A 22,185-nucleotide genomic window follows, 5' to 3' on the forward strand; every position below is an offset into this window, starting at 1 on the left:
ACAACTCTTTTGGAAAACTGCTTGGCAGTATCTACTAAGCTGAATGTAGATATACCCTATGAATAGCAATTCTACTCCTAGTTATATACCCAGCAAACATGTATACATGAGTTTACCAAAAGGCATGTACTAGAATGTTCACAGTAGAACTATTCACAGTGGCCCCAAACTATAAACTACACAAATGTTCATCATTAGGGACTGAATTGTGTTCCCCCAAAATTCATAGGTGAAGCCCCAACCCCCAGTGGGACTGTATTTGGGGATAGGGCCTTTAAGGAGGTAATTAATTAAATGGGGTCATATGGGTGGAACCCTAATCTCATAGGACTGGTGTCCTTATAAGAAGAGGAAGAGACACCAGAGGAAAGACCATGTGAGGACACAGCAATAAGATGGCTACCTGCAAGCCAAGGAGATAAATCTCAAAAGAAATCAAACCTGCTGACACCTTGATCTTAAGACTTCCAGCCTCCAGAACTGTGATAAAATAAATTTTTGTTGTTTAAGCCACCAGTTTGTGATATTCATTTGTGGCAGCCCTAGCAGACTAATACACTCATCAACAGTAGAATGATAATAAACTGTGGTATTTTCATGCAATAGGATATTACTGTACAGAAACAAAAATAAACAAACTACTTCTACATACATGGATGAATCTCACATAATATTGAGTAAACAAAGCCAGACACTTGCTAATAAAGGAAATGAGTTTATATGAAGCAATATGTACCCTAATATCCAATTTGAAAATGATTTAGGACACACTGTCATTGATTTGATCAATGTCAGTGCAAAATGAAAGACACTTTCCTATGTCTGGAATATTTGTTAACCAGCAAAGGTCAGGACTATCAGATTCGGTAATTAATACTTCGTGTTTTAAAAACCTTTAAGAAATAATAAAAACGTTAAAAGTGGTGACTTTCACATATTAAACTTCTGATGTATTTAAATTTTAAAATAATTTTATTTAGCATTTATTTTGTGTTAATGTTTCCTTCTAATGTTTTCTACTATCATAAGTCTTTATCAGGTAGAGATCATTCTAACATGTTACTGAAATACATAATCTTGTCATAGTATATTGACTTACACTAGTGATAAGCCATGAATTTATTATTATTATGGAGTTTTTTGGACAGAAAACTGCTGAAACTTTTAGTATAATCCTATAATAGAAAAATGGTTCACTGTTTATTATTATGGGCACATTATTTGAGAACACATAAAGTATTATGATAAATACAGAACTACTTAGGATTTCAGGAATTTTCCAGATTAATATCTTTTGGGAATTTGGAAACACTTTTTCTGGAATTCCCCGATTTTTCAGCTGTGTGATTACCTGCAACTCTCCTCTGGTTCTTCATGCCATAAGGACTGTAGGTTTTCTGTTAGAATTTTAGTTGCCCTGAGCAGTACTGATTTTATTGTCTTTAGTCTGAAAAAGCTGTAAAAATGAGTAACACTTCTCCCAAGTGTCAGCTTCTTCTAGAATCTGCCTGCTTCTGTTCACTTTCCAGTGCCTTCAGGTTACCTGTTTCTGTACTTTGTGCAGAGTTTACAGCTGCCCATCAGCAGGAGAGTCAGCTAGGGCAGAGCTTAGTTTGCCCTACTAGGAGCATAACTCTTCTCCCTGTTCTGATAGAGCACAATTTCTACTATCTTCTTGAGAAGACTGCATGGGAAATATATTTTTTGAGGGCTCATTTGTCCAAAAATGTCCTTATTTTACTTGATTAATAGTTTGACTGGGCATGGATAGTTTGACAATAATGTTCCCTTCAAAACTTTTAGGCACTATGCCATTATCTTCACGTTTCCATTATTGCTGTTGCAAAGTTCGATGTGAAAGTTTCTTGATCTTTTGTATTTGACCTGTTTTTCCCTTCTGAAGTTGTTAGGATATTCTTTCTTTATTTCTAGTTTCCTGAAACTTCATAATAATGTGCCTTAGAATGGAGCTTTTCCCCCATTCTTTGTGCTGGGACTCTTTCAATTTAGAAAATCATGTCCTTCAGTTCTAAGAAATTTAATTTTCTTTCTTTCTTTGATAATTCCTCCCCCCCGCCAATAGTCTTTAGAACACCTCCTGGTTAGATATTGAACCTTCTGGATTTATCTTCTAATTCTTTTATTCTCTTTTATTTTCCATCTTTTTGTCTTTCTGCTCTATTTTCTGAAAGATTACTTCAACCTTTTTCCCTAAATTTTTTATTTAGCAGTCATATTCAGAGTTCTTTCTTATGCCCAAATTGTCCTTTTTGTTTCTAGCATTTATGCAGTGCAATATGCCTATATAATAATAGGCATATTAGAGTGTATTTTTCCCCTTTTGGTCTCTGTATTTTTTTCTTTCCTTCCTCCAAGATCCTTTTCTCTACTTCTTTATTGTGATTTTTATCTTTTATCCTAGAGGATTTCCTTAAATGCCTAGAAATATTTGTTGTCCATTCACAAGAATGAAGCACTGAAAAGCCGATTAGAAGTTCTGTGTGCATAGATAGGGTTTTATTGATTGGTGAGCTTCACTAGATAAGGTGGCAGGTCAGGTTTTCCAATGAAGAACCCCCAAATGTCAGTATCTGCAGGTCTTTTTTTTTTTTTTTTTTGGCTATTGAGTTTCCTCCAATTTTTCTGTCTACTTCTTGGGATGGAAGCTTCCTGGACTGGTAGGGTTCTGGATGCTGAAGAGGTAAGGACTGTTGGTTTCACTGTTTACTTTGCAGAATTGTAGTACGGTGTCTCTCACCCTTTCTCAATGTTAAAAGTGTCCCAGACAGTAAACTTACCAGTTTCAGCTGGAGTGGAGGAATTATAGGAGTCTGGCTGTCCAGGTGAAAGGAGAGAATCTAAGGAACTGCCTTTGTCTTATTTTCAAACAATGCCTGTGTTTCCAGCCTGACCCCTCACCTGCATTTTTGAGTATATCTAGTAGTGCCAAACCTTTGGGGAGTTTGTGGTGAGGACTGGATTGCTTTATCTTGGCTCAGTACCCCACCTCCCACCTTCTGATTTCTCAATCTACTAAGGTCCTGTTCATCCAACTAAGGAAAGCAATGCTAGTCTTTTCTTCTTCCAGGCTTCCCTAATCTTTCCAAGTACTTCTCTAAAAATCACTTTCCCTCATCACTTGTTTTTTGGGGAGGGTAAATCACCCTCTTCTTTCCTAAGGGGAAGGAAGGGAAAAGGTTCTTATCACAAATACTAGACACAAAAGCCAGTGATTCCTGATTCTCTTTCCCCTCCTTAGAAAGACACTGTGGTGTGGGGAATAGGGGGGATTGTGGAGGAGGGTGGCATTTGGAATAGGGCTGGTTCTTCTCATTATTTAACCACAGGGGCAGGAGTCTGGATCCAGTTATTGGTGGCTTATTGGTGGTTCTCTTTAGAAATCTGAGTGTACTCAGCACTTCTGTCCATCAACTTTGAGCCTTAATTACAATTCCAGGACAAGAGGGAAACATTGCACAATGCAAAAAGTGCATAATGATCCATTGTATGGGTGTATCCAAATGTACTTCAAATTCCCCATTATTGGACATTTAGGTTCTTTTTCACTTTTTTGATGTTAGCAGTGTCACAGTGAACACCCTTGGAGTCGTTAAACATTATTATTTCCATAAGTGAGATTCCTATGGGTGGAATAGCTGGGTGATATGATATGCATGTTTTTAATACTTTTATTACATACTATCTGGTTACCTTGAACTCTTGTAACCAGTTTTACATTCCTCCCCGTGGTACATAAGAGGGTTCTTTTTCCCCTTACCTATGCTTGCTCCAGCTATTTTATCTTTTGCCTTATCTCTGCCAGTTTAGATAAAAGTATGGCCTCTCATGATTTTACATTGCATTTTTATCACTAGTAAGAATGAAACACTTTACACATGCTTTTTGCCTACTGAGCTGTTTTTTTTAACGCAATTTGCCTGTTCAGGTCCTTTCACAGTTTTTCTATTGGGGTATTCAATTTTTTATGTGTTGGCGTTTTTAATACATTGAAAATATTAGTCGTATGCCATAAATGTTGCCACTATGCTTCCCAATTTGATGTGTACATTTTATTTGTAATATTTTCTGTTATACAGAAAATTTAAATTTTTATGTATTCAGATCTTAGATAAAATGACTTAATTCTGAGTTTCAGTTTTCTCTTCAGTAAAAACTTGATAATACATACTACATGGTAAGGTGGATATGGTTTAGGTAAATTAACTGCTACATAATAGTTGCTCAACAAATGATAGCTTTTTTTTATTCCGTGTGACACATTGAAAAAGTTCAGAATCATCCAAATTTTTTACTAGAATTAAAAAACATAGTCAAAGAAGTTTAAACCAGATATGAACCTGAATATTAAGTGAAACTCTGTATCTTTTAGGCCAGTATAGACAGGTAACTTTTAATTTCTCTTTTTTACTAGTCTAATTTTTGTTCTTAAAAAAATTAATGAGTTCTGATTGATGGATCCTCTTAAGTAGGGAAGTCTGAAGTCTGAGTGGAGTGTGAGAAGACTAGTGTTTTCTTCTAAGTTACTATTAAGGGATTATGAATATATTCATTTCTGGTAATGATTTCTTTCATAGCATCATTATTTATTTTATATCAATATAGATACATCTGATAAAACCAAAATAACACACTAGCCCCTCCTGCTTTTAAGACAATATGCAAATAAGGTTTCTGTCCCCCAGCAGGTCAGTAGAGCTTCTTACTCCCTGAGGTCAAGTGCAATTTGTCTTAGATAGATAACAGTCTGTTCAGTTGCGAGCTACATAAAATGCTTTTATGAATGTTTATTTTTAGGCCACTTTACACCAATAATTTTTTTTTATTTTACATGTTGTAACTTCTGAGTAACTTCTTTTTAAATTAATTAATTAATTTATTTTTGGTTGCATTGGGTCTTGTTGGGTCTTTGTTGCTGCTTGTGGGTTTTCCCTAGTTGTGGCGAGCCGGGGCTACTCTTCTTTGCAGTGTGCGGACTTCTCATTGCGGTGGCTCCTCTTGTTGCGGAGCACAGGCTCTAGGCGTGCAGGCTCAGTAGTTGTGGCTCGCAGGCTCAGTAGTTGTGGCACACAGGGTTAGTTGCTCTGCGGCATGTGGGATCTTCCCGGACCAGGGCTCGAACCCGTGTCCCCTGCATTGGAAGGCGGATTCTTAACCACTGCTCCACCAGGGAAGTCCCTGAGTAACTTTTTATGATAATATAATAGAATTCTTATAAGGTACTATTATAATAAAAATAATTTTATCATTTCACATATAATTTCACTGTAAATGAAATCACATATAGCAATTTCATAGATGTGGCCTAACTAAAGTCTAGTGAGCCATATTTTAATATTATAGTATATTTGAGCACAGAATAACAAAGAAATCACCACTGAGGAAGTTTATAAGAAATTGTTTGTTAACCAAATATGCTTTGAGAAACGTGACTGTCTTCTATTTTACTTATTTTTCAGAATTCAGTTCTCCCCCTCTATTAGGTAACATGCCTAACCTAAGGACAGGTTAACTTTCTGAAAGCCAGCAGATGTCCTGGGTGGCTGACATTGCTTTCTTCTTTATATATCCCTTAAAAAGTAGCTCCCTTCTCCATCAGTTGTATGCGTGTTCATCTCCATTGCAAGGTGGAGATGATTCCAAATGAATTCCTATGAATGATGTTGGCAAAGCCATCTAAACATACATGTGCTTGGTGTGGGCATTGACATTTACATTGGCTTGTATGATTTCTTTGTACTTTAAAATTGTTTAGTCTCTATAATCACTCTTTCTGTAGTGTAATTTTATTACATTAATACAGCTCTATTCAAATATCATACGAGCCTTTATATAAGTCAAATAGCATTCCCCTGCAAAGCCAACCATTGCAAATGATATTTTTAAGATCCTTGAGGTGGAGTGGTTATTACTTGAAATGTGATAGTTCCAAACCCTTCATAATGACTGTGTGCTTTTACTGTAGAACATTTGAAGAATTAGGTGCTTATGTGTTAAATGCTTGCCACCTGATAATTATCTCAAGGGAGAAATTATTTTGGTTTAGTTTAAGCTTAATCTAAAGAAAAATAATTTATCATATTAGTTTTCAGTAAGACTTTATTAAGACCGATGTCCAGAATGGAGGTTAATTTCTTCCACTCCTAGATAAGAGTGATTTGTGTGTCAAAATTAAGCATATTGGCAGGTCATCCTGTATAAGTTTATATATAGAGTTGAAGTAAACTTATATTTTAACTTGAAGTTGTTTTTTTAACGATGTTTATTTCTTCTGTCAGTTATTTTTATTTTATTGACTGTTAATTTATCAGTCCTTTCTTTTAAAAAAAAAAAGTGAGAGGAAAAAAAGCCATAGTATTATCACATTTGTGTATGTGGGTTCCCTAAACCATATGGTGATTTCTAATTAGAATACAAAGGATTCTTTGTCGAGACTAACTTCATAGTAGCTGCAATGGTGGGCATCACAGAAGGAGAGAGTTTTCTTGAGTTTCCGACAAGGACACTTTTGAGAGAAACTGTGTGGTCTATAATCGTCCTTATACTCAAAGTCTGATAAAGTTATTGATGTGCAGATCAAGTTGGTATTTTGAAGCTGGTAATTTAATTCTGCATGTTTGATCCTCTCAGTCAGTGGCTTGGCTTGATTTTTTTAAAAGGCAGATTCAGTATTTAATTTCACATGTACCCTCGCAGTAGAGATTTCAAAGGATACTTTGCTGGATGCTTGACTGCCTTGTCTATTTGCTCTTGTTTTGCATGCAAGAGAGAGCCAGAAGCCTTTCTTCTCATTGTGTACACATAGTATTAATGGATTTACTCTGCCTGTATCGTCTCATTACTGAAAACAGCCAGAAGCACAGAAGTCTTTCAGTGTATGCAAATAAGGCAGAATCATCTACCTGAGAGTTAATATTCTCTGCTTTTAAGTGTATTCTAAATCTGATGTTTGTATTTAGAGCATAACATCCTGTTCTTTTTTTTTTATGGGCAAAAAGCTAAGCAGGCTCAGGCAGCTGTTTGATGTTGGCTTCAAGTGTTATTAATTTCATATTCTATTATTCTTTTCACTGTAGCACAAGTGAAGCTGATGTGGAGGCTGTCATGGATAAGTTGTTTGATGAGCTGGCTCAGAAACAAAATGATTGTACGTAAGTTAATTTCTCTTGAAAGAGAATACATTTAGAACACAATGCCCAATCTCCACTGACCAATTAATAAGTTCCATTGCTGTATATGGGTTGATGCCACACTCAAGTGGCAGTCATTGTATCAGCATTTTGTCTAATTTATGTGTTGAATCATGTGCTATTATTCATCAAGCTATGCATTTCCTATCTGTAAGAGATGAATTTTATAGTAATTATCCAGACAAGATTGAGTCTTTGTTCATGTTCCCATAGTAACTAGACCAAGGATTCTAAAAGTGCAAGGCAGAGAGCTGCGGCTGAATAAAGCCTGTGGAACCATTGCCGACTGCACATTTGAAGAGCTGTGTGAGAGAGTGAGTATCCAGACATGTTCAGACTCATTGGCCTTTTCACATGTTAAAATACTTCATATTTTCCTCTCTTCCTGTTTCAGATTTTAAAATACAATTCACAGAGTCAGAACCGATTTAAAAGTCTCATTAAGAGAAATACTCATGTGTATATACCCATGTGCTTTTTATAGATACTGGCATGAAATTTACTCTTAGAAGGGCTCGAAAACAAAATTAGAAACAGAGAGAACTGTCAGCTATTGCTGGAAGCAAAACTAAAATCAGCTTTAGGGATATTTTGTAAAAGTCAAACATAAGAAAATTTTTTTTAAAAATGAGGTGAGGTTAGTACCAGGGGAAAGGAAGATGAAGTAATAATACCATGATCCAAGGAGGTATGACATAAAAGAATTTCCATTCCTTGTTCTTATGGCTCATCTGTTATTGTCATAATATCTGACCTATTTGGGCCAAGGTCAAAGAAAGTGAATTTTTTTTTTTTTTTTTTTTTGCGGTATGCGGGCCTCTCACTGTTGTGGCCTCTCCCGTGTGGAGCACAGGCTCCGGACACGCAGGCTCAGCGTCCATGTCTCACGGGCCCAGCCGCTCAGCGGCATGTGGGATCTTCCCGGACCGGGGCACGAACCCACGTCCCCTGCATCGGCAGGCGGACTCTCAACCACTGCGCCACCAGGGAAGCCCCAAAAAAAGTGAATTTTTATAACTGTGACATCTATGTTATATAACAATATATCCAACAGAGAAAAAAATATATACATATATATTCATATAAATGAGAAAGATGTTGATTACAGATTAATTATAGATTATGAATTCTGTCTTTTTTTTTTTTTTTTTTTTTGCGGTACGCGGGCCTTTTACTATTGTGGCCTCTCCCGTCGTGGAGCACAGGCTCCAGACGCGCAGGCTCAGTGGCCATGGCTCACGGGCCCAGCCGTTCCGCGGCATGTGGGATCTTCTGGGACCAGGGCACGAACCCGCATCCCCTGCATTGGCAGGCAGACTCTCAACCACTGCGCCACCAGGGAAGCCCTGAATTCTGTCTTTTAAAAGCTCTGGGAATTCTCAGTACTCAATGGGTATTCAATTGACTGTAAAACTTGAGAAAAACAAAGCCAGTTACATATATCTTTAAGCATAATACCTCAATTACGTATAAATTATCATTTCAACTAGTCTCTCTGATTTATCTTGAATTTTATGTAGCTAAAAAAGAATTGTTTTTCAGGGGGAAGAGAAAGTACTTTTTATACCTGCTAGCCATTTTATGACCACTTTTCTTAAAAACTAGTGACTTCATTACTTCTAAATTTGTAATTTTCAAACCAGAGAGAGAATCCAATCTACAAATGCTATCACAGAAATAAAGCACTTCAAGACCAATAAGGACTAGGATGAATTAGAATCCTCTGACAAGGTGATAATGTCAGTCTCTGGTTGTAAAGGTTATTCTGTGTGATACGGACGCTTCACACTTCTATTGCATCTATCTCATCAAGGTCCTAATAACCTAATATCTTCAGACATAATTTTATTAAGGCTTCCATTTAAGTTTTACTTACTTTGCCACTTGAGAAAAATCTTATATATCTGAGAAGCTCCCCCCACTTCCATAGAAGGGGACCTAGTGAGGAAAGGGGAAGGACAGACCTGTTGTGTCTTGAGGTGGTAAGGCAAAGGTGGTCTCTTGGAGCAGCTACTGAGTATTTATCTCTATTTTTTATGTGCTCATTATTTCAGGAGACTTAGTACCAGGAAAAAGCCACTAATCAGAGACCAATATCTTCATAGTCTACTGTATCGGGGTAGTGAGGAAGAAGATTGATTGGGACTTTATCTTGAAAAATTAAGATAATACTTATAAAAATAGATGTTTTTATCTTATTTGACAAAAATATGGACTATAATAACAACTAAGAACTAAATTCCTAAAATAAATAGTGAACAAATTACTATTTATTTTTGGCATAACTTCCTTGACAAAATTTTAGGATGATAAACTAGTATATCCTACACTTCATGATTGGTTGTTCGAGTACATGGAAAATCATGTTTATAAAAACATTTAAGGATATCATCGGTTTTTTCAAAGTCCTGTTTTAATTCATGAATATTTCAGTTACTTTCTTTTAAAGTTTTTTTTTTCTTTTAAAGTTTTTATGTTGTCATTATCCTTGTTGAGTTTTTTTCTTCTTCAGTTAGCCAGATCTTCATTTCTCAGTGGCTTTGCATGGATAGGTTTGCTTTATATCCATATTGTAATTGTAGGATGTTTACTACGTCAGACTGGATGACTGACATTAAACATTGATATGATAGGTTGGATTAAGTACTAGTATTAAGCTGTGATGGAAGTTTGAGGAAGGGTTACATTTTAAAAATTGAGGTGTAATTGACCTATAACATTATATTAGTTTCAGGTGTACAACATAATGATTCAGTATTTGTATACATTGCAAAATGATCACCACAATAAATCTAGTTAACATCAGTCACCTTATATAATTGCAAAAAATTTTTTTCTTGTGATGAGAACTTTTAAGATCTATCTTCTAAGCAATTTTCAAGTCTGTAATACAATATTATTAATTATAGCTACCATGCTATACATTATACCCCCATGACTTATTTATTTTATAACTAAAAGTTTGTACTTTTTGACCCCTTTCACCCATTTCTCCCACCCCCCAACCCCCACCTCTGGCAACTACCAATCTGCTCTCTGTATGTATGAGCTTGTTTTTTTGTTTTCATTTTTTTAGATTCCACATATAAGTGAGACCATACAGTATTTGTCTTTCTCTCTCTAACTTATTTCATTTAGCGTAATGCCCTCAAGGTCCATTCATGTTGTTGCAAGTGGCAAGATTTCTTTTTTTTTTTTTATGGCTGAATAATATTACAGTATATAGATATACCACACTTGCTTTCATCCATTGATGGATACTTAAGTTGTTTCCATGTCTTGGCTATTGTAAATAATGCTGCAGTGAACATGTGGTGCATATATCTCTTCAAGTTAGTGTTTTTGTTTTCTTTAGATAAATACTCAGAAGTGGAATTGCTAGATCATATCTATATTTAATATTTTGAGGAACCTGCATACTATTCTCCATAGTGTCTGTACCAATTTACATTCATACCAACAGCGCACAAGTGTTCCCTTTTCTCCACATCCTTACCAACGCTTGTTATTTCTTGTCTTTTTGATAATAGTCATTCTAAATGGTGTGAGGTGATATCTCACTGGATTTGGATTGCATTTCCCTGAGGATTAGTGATGTTAAACATCTCTTCATGTATCTGTTGGGCGTCTGTGTTTTCTTTGGAACAATATCTATTCAGATCATCCGCCCATTTTTATTTTTAATTAATTAATTTTTGGCTGCATCGTTGCTGCACACAGGCTTTCTCTAGTTGCAGCGAGGGGGCTACTCTTTGTTGCGGTGCACGGGCTTCTCATTGCAGTGGCTTCTCTTTTCTGTGGAGCACGGGCTCTAGGCGTGTGGGCTTCAGTAGTTGTGGCTCACAGGCTCTAGAGCACAGGCTCAGTAGTTGTGGCACACGGACTTAGTTGCTCTGCGGCGTGTGGGATCTTCCCACACCAGCGCTCGAACCCTTGTCCCCTGCATTGGCAGGCGGATTCTTAACCACTGCGCCACCAGGGAAGTCCCATCTGCTCATTTCTAATTGGATTTTTTTTTTTTTTGCTATTAAATTGGATGAGTTCTTCATATGTTTTGGATGTTAACCCCTTATCAGATATATGATTTGCAGATATTTTCTTCCATTCAATAGGTTGCCTTTTCATTTTGTTGATGGTTTCCTTTGCTGGGCAGAAGCTTTTTAGTCTGATGTATTCCTGCTTTATTTTTGCTTTTCTGCTTTTGTTTTTGGTGTCAGATTCAAAGAGTCATCACCAAGGCCTAGGTCAAGGAGCTTACTGCCTGTGTTTTCTTCTAAGAGTTTTATGGTTTCAGGTCTTATGTTCAATTTTTTAATCCATTTTGAGTTAATTTTTGTGTATGGTGTAAGATAGTGATCGAGTTTCATTCTTTTGCATATGACTGTCCAGTTTTCACACCACCATTTATTGAAGAGACTGTCCTTTCCCTATTGTATATTCTTGGCTCCTTTGTCATAAATTAATTGACCATATATATGGATTCATTTCTGGGTTCTCTATTCTGTTGTATTGATCTTTGCATCTGTTTTTATGCCAATACCATGCTGTTTTGGTTACTATAGCTTTCTAATATAGTTTGAAATCAGGGAGCATGATGCTTCCAGGCCTGTTTTTTCTCAGTATTCCTTTGGCGATTCAGGATATTCTGTGGTTCCATATAAATTTTAGGATTGTTTGTTTTATTTTTGTGAAAAATAACACTGGAATTTTGATAGGGATTGCATTGAATCTATAATTGCTTTGTGTAGTATGGACATTTTAACAATATTCTTCTAATCCATGAGCATGGACTATCCTTTCATTTATTTGTATGTTTAATTTCTTTCATTAATCTCTTGTAGTTTTCAGTATATAGGTGTTTCACTTCCTTAGTTAAATTTATTCTCAGGCATTTTATTCTTTTTGATGCAATTGTAAATGGGATTGTTTTCTTAATTTCTCTTTCTGATAGTTGGTTGTTAGTGTATAGAAACACAACAAATTTTGTATATGATTTTGTATTCTGTGACTTTACTGAATTCTTTTTATTAGTTCTAATAGTTTTTTTGGTGGAGTCTTTAGGGTATTCTACATATAATATGTCATCTGCAAACAGTGACAGTCTTACTTCTTCCCTTCAATTTGGATGCATTTTATTTCTTCTTCTTGCCTAATTGCTCTGGCTAGGGCTTCCAATACTATGTTGAATGAAAGTGCTGAGAGTGGGCATCTTTGTGTTGTTCTTGATCTGAAAGGAAAAGCTTTTAGCTTTTTACTGTAGAGTCTGATGTTAGCTGTGGGCTTGTTATATATGGCCTTTATTATGTTGAGGTACATTACCTCTGTATCTACTTTGTTTAAAGTTTTTATTATAAATGATGTTGAATTTTGTCAAATGCTTTTTCTGCATCTATTGAGATGATTAAATGATTTTTATCCTTCATTTCGTTAATGTGGTGTGTCAGATTGATTTGCATATGTTGAACCATCCTTGTATCACTGGAATAAATCCCATTTTAATATTGCGTGTGATCCTTTTAATGTATTGTTGAACTTGGTTTGCTAGTATTTTGTTGGGGATTTTTGCATCTATGTTCAGCAGGGATATTGGCCTGTAATTTTCTTTTCTTGTGGTATCCTTGTCTGGTTTTGGTATCAGGGTAATGCTGGACTCATAAAATGTATTTGGAAGTGTTACTGCTTCTGTTTTTTAGAAGAGTTTGGGAAGTATTGGTGTTAATTCTTCTTTGAATGTTTGGTAGAATTCACCAGTGAAGCTGTCTGGTCCTGGACTTTTGTTTGTTGGGAGGTTTTTGATTATTTGTTCAATTTCACTGCTAAATTTTCTATTTTTTCACAATTCAGTCTTGGTATGTTGTATGCTTCTAGGAATTTATCTATTTCCTCCAGGTTGTCAAATTTGTGGGTATATAATTGTTCATGAGTCTCTTTTTTTTAAATTTAATTTTAATTGAAATATAGTTGATTAACGATGTTGTGCCAGTCTCTGCTGTACAGCAGAGTGACTCAGTTATGCACATACAGACATTTTTTTTTTAATATTCTTTTCCACTGTGGTTTATCACAGGATATTGAATATAGTTCCCTGTGCTATACAGTAGGACCTTGTTGTTTATCCATCCTATATATAATAGTTTACATCTGCTATTCCCACACTCCCAGTCCTTCCAGCCCCCACCCCCTCCCCCTTGGCAACCACAAGTCTATTCTTTATGTCTGTGAGTCTGTTTCTATTTTGTAGATACGTTCATTTGTGCCATATTTTAGATTCCACATATAAGTGATAGCATATGGTATTTGTGTTTCTGACTTCACTTAGTATGATAATCTCTAGTTGCATCCATGTTTCTGCAAGTGGCATTATTTCGTTCCTTTTTCTGGCTGAGTAATATTCCATTGTATATATGTACCACATCATCTTTATCCATTCAGCTGTCGATGGACATTTAGGTTGTTTCTATGTTTTGGCTATTGTGAATAGTGCTACTATGAACACATAATAGTCTCTTTTATCCTTTGTATTCCTGTGGTATCAATTGTAACATCTCCTCTTTAATTTCTGATGTTAGTTATTTGAGTCCTCTCTCTTTTTCTCTTGGGAATCTAGCTAAAGGTCTGTCAATTTTATGTTTTCAAAGAACTGACTCTTAGTTTTATTGATCTTTCCTATTGTCTTTGTAGTCTCTATTTTATTATTTCCACTCTGATCTTTGTTATTTCTGGAAGGGCTACATTTCTAAGTGGTCAGTTTATTTGTAACTATTTTCTTGTTATGATGATTTTGCATTTCTTTGCAACCTTATAACTATGGCAATTCAGATATAGAACACTTTGCATGAAGAGGACTCTTAAAATCATTGTACTTTCAGATGTAGCCTAAAACTCTTCATTAGTTATAATGATATTATGAGCCAGGCTAAATAGCTGCCACAAGCCATTCAGTAAAGAAGAAGGTACATCCAGCTGAAGGTAAAGAAGCAGGCATCTAGTGTGTCTGGGACAGTCCCAGCATTGGACTGCCCTTCTAGATTTCTGGGAGGCTCTTGAAGTCTGAGACTCACCCAACCACCCATCCTGACATTATCATGAAAAACACCTTCGGCAAGGAGTGGATGGGTTGATAGCCTATAACCATTATTTTTGAACCATGGCCCTTTCCAAGAAAAAATGATATATTTATAGACATATATATTAGGTAGAAACTTATCTATTAGTATCTTAATAGGTTAAAGGAGGTTTAAACTCTAAACCCTTGATGTATGCCATAAGTAAAGCTAAAAAGGCCTGGGCTATTACCCTCTTCTCACACCTGTACCCCTCCCAGCACCAAGCACAGTTCCTCAGATCTGGAATCCAGCAGGTTAACATCTAATCTTTTGTTATCTATGGGATTCTTATTCTCTGCAAATCAACAATTCAACACTGTCATGCTCAGAGAAGCAGTCTCAATTAGGAGACCCTATAGCACCTGCATAGTAATAATAGCAATATTACCATGTATCAGGCATCGTTCTAAGTACTTTATATGTATTAATTCATTTTATACTTACAATAGGTAGGTACTATTATTGTCCCCATTTATAGGTGGAGAAATTGAGGCACCAAGATGTTAAGTTACTTTCCCAAGATCGCATAGCGAGTAAGTGGCAGAGCCAGGACTTGAACTCCTTGGTAGTCTAGGAGTCAGATTCTGTGCTCTTAATCACTACAGTATATCTGAAAATGTTCTGGAAAAGTTCTACATCAAACCTTTAATATAATTCTGGTTCTACCATGAAGTACAATCAGATACTTTGTGAATTCCCACATCTGAGCTAAGCTTTGAGCCCTTTATAAAGCGTGAAGCTGGCTGGGGAACAAGATATCCTCCAGTCTGAGAGACCCACCTCTCTGCTAGAACCTTAGTGCAGAACTGTCCAATTCATATGCCTTGGCATGCCCACTGGGAATGGGCCCAGCTACTGACCCCTCCATCCTCCTGAAGGCAATATAGGGCCTGTGCCTCCAGGACAGGGACCTCAAGCCTTAGGCAGCCTCATTCCTTTACTCCTTAGTGAAAATATTATCATTTTTTTCTCCTGGCCATGATATTAAAAAGGTTGGGAAGCCCTGCTTTAGAGAACTATGGGAGGGTAAAAGAGAATATGTTTGGGTGGTCTTTGTTCCCTGTCATTACCTCCATATCAGAGGCATGGTAAAGGAAAGTGAGGCAGATTCATTTCTCCAGACATGACATGAGCTTTAGGGATTCCTTTCCTTTCCTTGACATAGTTACTTGGCTCAATCAGAGGGTAATGGAGAAGTCAGAAATGTCATCACTTAAGTCAGTGGTTTTTGAAGTGCAGTTCTTAGGCATCTAGGGGTCCTGAAACCCTTTCAGAGGTCCTGGAGGTCAAAACTCTGTATAATAATACTAGGATACTGTTTGCCTTTTCCACTGTGGTAACATTTGCAGTAATGGTGCAAAAGCAATGGTGGATAAAACTGCTGGTGCTTTAGCATGAATCAAGGCAATGGCACCAAACCATGTTATATTCTTCATTGCCCATGAAGAATACTTACAGTTCCACTTTAAAATGTCCTTGAAGAAGCAGTAATTAAAAATGATTAATATTGTTAAATCTCAACCCTTGAGAATATGTCTTTTTATTTTTTCTTTTAAAAAAATATTTATTTATTTTTTGGCTACATTGGGTCTTCGTTGCTGCGCGCGGGCTTTCTCTAGTTGCGGCGAGCGGGGGGCTATGCTTCGTTGTGGTGTGCGGGCTTCTCATTGCAGTGGCATCTCTTGTTGCGGAGCACGGGCTCTAGGCGTGCAGGCTTCAGTAGTTGTGGCTCGCGGGCTCTAGAGTGTAGGCTCAGTAGTTGTGGCGCATGGGCTTAGTTGCTCCGCAGCATTTGGGATCTTCCCAGACCAGGGCTCGAACCTTTGTCGCCTACATTGGCAATCGGATTCTTAATCACTGCGCCACCAGGGAAGCCCTGAGAACATGTCTTTTTTTTTTTTTTTTTTAAGAACATGTCTTTTTAATACTCACTGTCATGAAGGAAGTACACATAAAGCTCTTCTGCTATGTACCAAATACAGTGGCTGTCTTTAGGAAAAGCACTTATGCAATTCTTTGAGTTGCTAGCTAAACTAGTCACTTTTTTCTTGGAACACCATTTTCACTTGGAAGAATAAGTGACAGATAGACTACAGTTATTCAGGTTTGGCAGACATTTTCTCATAGTGTTTGACAGACATTTTCTTGAAAATGAACAAAGTATTGATAAAACTGTCACTTTAAGAAAACAACTACAAGTATTTGTTGCCAATGATAAAAATTTGAGCAAACAAGTAAAAAATAGAATTTTGGAAAACTTGTTGCTGCCACCATGAACTTGGCACCTCTTCCCAATTCTTAAGTATTTTTTTCTGATGAGATTGATGGTGATATTAACAAATGCTAAGTTTTGGTATTGTATAATTAAATGTATCAACATTTAGAAGATATGCATTACTCTTTGAATGAATATTTTCCAATAACCAATGCATACTCTTACAAAATCATGCATGACGAAGGTCTATTTAAAATGCAAGAAAGACTAATAATGGATTTTAATATAACAGAATTTAAAAAATACACAAATATTGTTTCAGACTCTACATCGCAACAATTATTTAAAAAATTACTTCTTATCAAGTTTTTAAAAAATTTTAAATAGACTATATTTTAGAAGTTTTAAGCTTACAGAAAAATTGAGAAGGTAGTCCTGAGAGTTTCCATATACTCCCAAATCCAACTTCCCCTATTATTAACATCTTACATTAGTATGGTATATTCATTACAATTAATGAACCAATATTGATATGATTAACTAAAGTCCATATATTATTCACACTTTCTTAGTTTTACCCAGTATCCTTTTTCTGTTCCAGGATACCACATTACCTTTAGTTATCTTGCCTCCTTAGATTCCTCTTGGTAGTGACAGTTTCTCAGACTTGCCTTGTTTTTGATGACCCTGACAGTTTTGAGGAATACTGGTCATTTATTTTGTAGATTGTCCCTCAAATGGGATTTGTCTGATGTTTTTCTCATGATTTGACTGGAATTGTGGGCTTTGGGAGGAAGATCACAGAGGTTAAGTGCTATTTTCATCAGATCATATCAAGGGTACTTATTATCAACATGACTTATCACTGTTGATGTTAACCTTGATCACACTTGTCTGAGGTAGTGTTTGTCTCCACTATAAAGTTATTCTTTTCCCCCTCTTTCCATAGTGAGCTCTTTGGAAGGAAGTTCTTGTTGAGTTTTCATGTGGCAGCAAAGAAGAAAATCCACAATTATCTAACAAGACTGTTAAAATACTTTTCCCTGGGCTTCCCTCGTGGTGCAGTAGTTGAGAGTCCGCCTGCCGATGCAGGGGACACGGGTTCGTGCCCCGGTCCGGGAGGATCCCACATGCCGCAGAGCAGCTGGGCCCGTGAGCCATGGCTGCTGGGCCTGTGCGTCCGGAGCCTGTGCTTCGCAACGGGAGGGGCCGCGGCAGTGAGAGGCCCGTGTACCACAAAAAGAAAAAAAAAACTTTTCCCTTTTCCAACTACATATTTGTGTGAGGCTAGATTTTCTTATATGATTCAACCAAAGCAACATATCACAATAGTTTGACTGTAGAAGCAGGTATGAGAATTCTACCATCTTCTGTTATGCCAGACATTAAAGAGATTTGCCAAAAGTATAAAACAATGCTACTCTTCTTACTATTTTCATTTTAGAAATATAATTATTTTCATAAAAATGTTATTTATGTTAATTTTATGGGTTGAATATAATGGTTTTATCATTGTTTTTTAAATAAATTAATAAATATTTTAAAATTTTCTCAGTTTTTATTTCTAATACAGTAACTATTGGGAGATATAACCCACATAAGCAAAAGCTCATGGGTTCCTCAGTAATTTTTAAGAGTGCTAGGGGGTCCTGAAACCAAAAAGTTTGAGAACTACTTTCTTTAGAGTTAAATTTCTGTGGACCTAAAACGAAAGTACCCTATTCAAAGAAAGCAGGCCAAAACTAAATTCTAAAGGCTTAACGAGTAAACTGACTATACCTAAATTTTTCTTATTGAGAAATGTAATTTTTACACCTGCAGAAAATTGTTTCCTCAACTGATAACTGTGCTCACAAGTAACTGTTTGCAAGAGTAGTTTGTTATTTGTGTCTTAAAAATAATGACAGGTAGCCAGGTGTGTTTGTAAGAAGTCTGAGCAGAAAAATATACCAGTTGATGCAGATGCATGGGTGTATACATTGTTCATTATCAACTTTTTGTTCATTAGCTTTCTTCTTTGGTTCTTAGTATTCAAGGAATGGAGATCCATCAGATATGTGTTTTGGCTTTCAACTGTCTATTAGTCTTTATTATATCATATTAGTTTGTATATTGTTAGACTTCGAACTGTATCGAATAGAATCCTTGGGGGAGTTGCTAAAAGACGTTTCCCTTCTCTTTCTCTGTTCTGTCTCTATTTCATTTCATGTATTCCAAATGAAACCACTGATTGGGAACTACTTCTGGTTTGTGTACTTGGTACACTCTCAGTAAATACTAAAGGTTGAATAGCTTTTATCTCTACTATTTGGCCAAGAGTCAAGGCTGATGGTGTTTGGATGCCAATGGTGGTGATTAGCATCAGGGAGTAAGGGCATTAATCACCAGAGCTGAGGCAGCCCAGGAATCTCCTTAGCCCTTTACCTTCCCAGCAGCAAAACCGTTCTGGTAGCATTGCTGATCCGTGTGTGTCCTTTTCCCAAATATTCTGACCTCTGGTAATACCATGTGCAAATAAGGCAGTCTGCTAGCCTGGCTAAAGCATAGGGAACAGGTAGGGCAGAAGTGAGGTAGCAAAGAGCTTAGTAGAGAATGGGTCAGATTCTTGAAGGGTAGAATGTGAATCCAATGTCAAAAATGAGTCCTAAGTCTTTCTGTCCTTTGTCTTTCCCTGTCCTCATTCCTAGTCAGCCCTTAAGCTAAAGAGTCATAGTCTTGGTGTAGAAAGGCACCTTGAAAGCCATCTTATCTAACCATTCAACTAATCCTGAATCCTCCCTACAAACCCATGCTTGCCTTGCTGTGCCAGTTTGAGGGGTACAGTTAAATGTGTGAGAAGGAATATAGGACATATGCAGTAAGATGTCAAATTTCAACATACATCTTGGAGCCAGCTGTTTCATATTGGCCCTCTGAATTATAAAGAAGGTTTTTGGGATAAAACCTCATAATAGACCTATACCATAATTTGATTGAAAAAGTTAAGGTGTATACAAGTAACTTTTTTTTTTTTTTGCGGTACGTGGGCCTCTCACTGTTGTGGCCTCTCCCGTTGCGGAGCACAGGCTCTGGACGCACAGGCTCAGCGGCCATGGCTCACGGGCCCAGCCGCTCCACGGTATGTGGGATCTTCCTGGACTGGGGCACGAACCCGTGTCCCCTGCATCGGCAGGTGGACTCTCAACCACTGCGCCACTAGGGAAGCCCTATACAAGTAACTTTTAACCTGAATTTACATAATTATCCTGAAATTCTGTAAATGAAAGAAAAAGAATTCTCTATAAGGTTAGAAGTTAGACTGAAGGATCAGTTTTTACTAATTGTTGATGATGATTTGTCTCTTCCAGGGAAATAACTATATATTGGGTTAAAATTGTTATGTTTTTTGTGTTTTATTATTTTAAAGGAAAAAGGACTTTAAGAGAAATGCCCATTAAAAAGGGGCTAGATTAGGACTTCCCTGGTGGCTCAGTGGTTAAGGATCCGCCTGCCAATGCAGGGGACACGGGTTCGAGCCCTGGTTTGGGAAGATCCCACATGCCATGGAGCACTAAGCCCGTGTGCCACAACTACTGAGTCTGTGCTTTAGAGCCTGTGAGCCACAACTACTGAGCCAGCGTGCTGCAACTACTGAAGCCTGCGTGCCTAGAAGCCCGTACTCTGCAACAAGAGAAGCCATTGCAACGAGGAACCCGCACACTGCAACGAAGAGTAGCCCCTGCTCGCCGCAACTAGAGAAAGCCCACGCTCAGCAATGAAGACCCAACGCAGCCAATAAGTAAATAAATAAATTTTATATTTTAAAAAAAAGGGGGCTAGATTAGAAGTTAGAAAACTGTGGCCACTTAAAATAATTGTGGTCATTTCCATGATAAAAAGGGAGATGAGAAGAATCTGAAGGAATGGAGAAAAGCTGGGTGGAGAGAGTGCCTTCCAAGTTTCTTCACATGGGAAGTTTTCTGTCGCAGGACTCATTGTGAGTCTGAGTAGTCTTGCTCAGCTTCTGTTCCCAAACTGGGGTGAGAACAGCTCCTTAGCTGATGCAGCGAATATGGCAACAAAAATTTTAAGCTCTGCAGGCCATTGACTTCTCAGACTCAGCTGCCTGAAGCTTCTCTAAGGGAGAAAATTTGCTTTCATTTTCTTGAATATATTTATGTTGTGCTGCTAACTGAAACGATTTAAAAATGTATTTGTCATACAGAGTGAAGTAAGTCAGAGAAAAACAACTATCATGTAATATTGCTTATATGTGGAATCTAGAAAAATGGTACAGATGAACTTATTTGCAAAGCAGAAATAGAGACACAGAAGCAGAAGGAGAGAACAAACTTATGGATACCAAGGCGGGGAAGGGGGTGGGTGGGATGAACTGGGAGACTGGGATTGACATATATACACTACTATGTATAAAACAGATAACTAATGAGAACCTTCGGTATAGCACAGGGAACTCTACTCAATGCTCTGTAGTGACCTAAATGGGAAGGAAATCTAAAAAAGAGGGGATATATGTATACATATATCTGATTCACTTTGCTGTACAGCAGAAACTAACACAACATTGTAAAGCAGCTATACTCCAATAATTAAAAAAAAAATGTATCCAGTCCCTATAATGGGGAGAAGTTGCCTCAGAATTCCCAGGGGACCTCAAGGGAAGAGTCAGTGTGCTAAGAACTGTATACCTTCAACATGTCCTCTTTCTTAGGAATAAAATTATTTTGAGAATCAGAGCTAGTAGTAGGCGCAACTCCTCATATTCCTCTCAAGACCTCTTCTACTCTAGGAAGGCATGACAAACTAATATTTAATAGTTGCTTTGGTCTTTGGGAGGAATGTGTCTGTCTGCTCAGACAATGATTAAGAAGTATGAATTAAAACTTTAAAAATTGAAGTGGTCATTGGACTTACCTGGTGGTGCAGTGGTTAAGAATCCACCTGCCAATGCAAGGGACACAGGTTCGAGCCCTGGTCTGGGAAGATCCCACATGCCGTGGAGCAACTAAGCCCGTGTGCCACAACTACTGAGGCTGCACTCTAGAGCCTGCGAGCCACAACTACTGAAGCCCACGCACATAGAGCCCATGCTCTGCAACAAGAGAAGCCACTGCAATGAGAAGATGGCACACTGCAACGAAGAGTAGCCCCTGCTCGCCACAACTAGAGAAAGCCCAAGGGCGGCAACGAAGACCCAACACAGCCAAAAAAAAAAAAAAAAAAAATTAAAGTGGTCATTAACTTTGTAAAATGAGAGTTTTAAAAAAGAATTTAAAGTACGTGATCTCACTTGGCTTTTAATAACACATGTATCACAGCCCTAAATAATTATTGGGAATAGTTCTCTAAACAGAAGACCTATACAATGAGATGATGGGTAAAGGGTTGAGAAAATCTAGGCCAATCAATTAACATGACTATAAAACACTTTAAAAGTACTTGCTTGATTTTTAAAAAAGCTTTAACACTGATGGCTTTTCTAATGCTAACCTCCAACTGGCTTGATTTTTTTTAAATAGAAAAATGTTTTAATCAAGCAATTGTTTGATCTGTAATTTTTAAGTTTTTCTGTTTCTCATCATAAAGTACATGATTTGATATACTCCATAGTACCTTCCCCTAGATTAGATCAGTTACTCAGAATTATAATTAATAA

At 37.1% G+C, this 22,185-nt stretch overlaps 1 protein-coding gene across 6 annotated transcripts in view; it reads left to right on the forward strand.

Annotated features, from left to right (window-relative positions):
* AFG1L (AFG1 like ATPase) overlaps positions 1 to 22,185 on the forward strand; it is a gene marked incomplete at its 5' end in the record, with an annotated part of 226,328 nt that overhangs the window by 165,217 nt on the left and 38,926 nt on the right. For all 6 annotated transcript variants that reach the window (XM_079939409.1, XM_079939411.1, XM_079939408.1 and 3 more), the window contains 2 exons: positions 7,095 to 7,165; positions 7,422 to 7,522. In XM_079939409.1, the coding sequence (XP_079795535.1) occupies positions 7,095 to 7,165; positions 7,422 to 7,522 (172 nt within the window). The remainder of the gene's footprint in view (positions 1 to 7,094; positions 7,166 to 7,421; positions 7,523 to 22,185) is intronic.

This window comes from Stenella coeruleoalba (genome assembly GCF_951394435.1).
Source record: "Stenella coeruleoalba genome assembly, chromosome: 12".
Taxonomy (NCBI): Eukaryota; Metazoa; Chordata; class Mammalia; order Artiodactyla; family Delphinidae; genus Stenella; species Stenella coeruleoalba.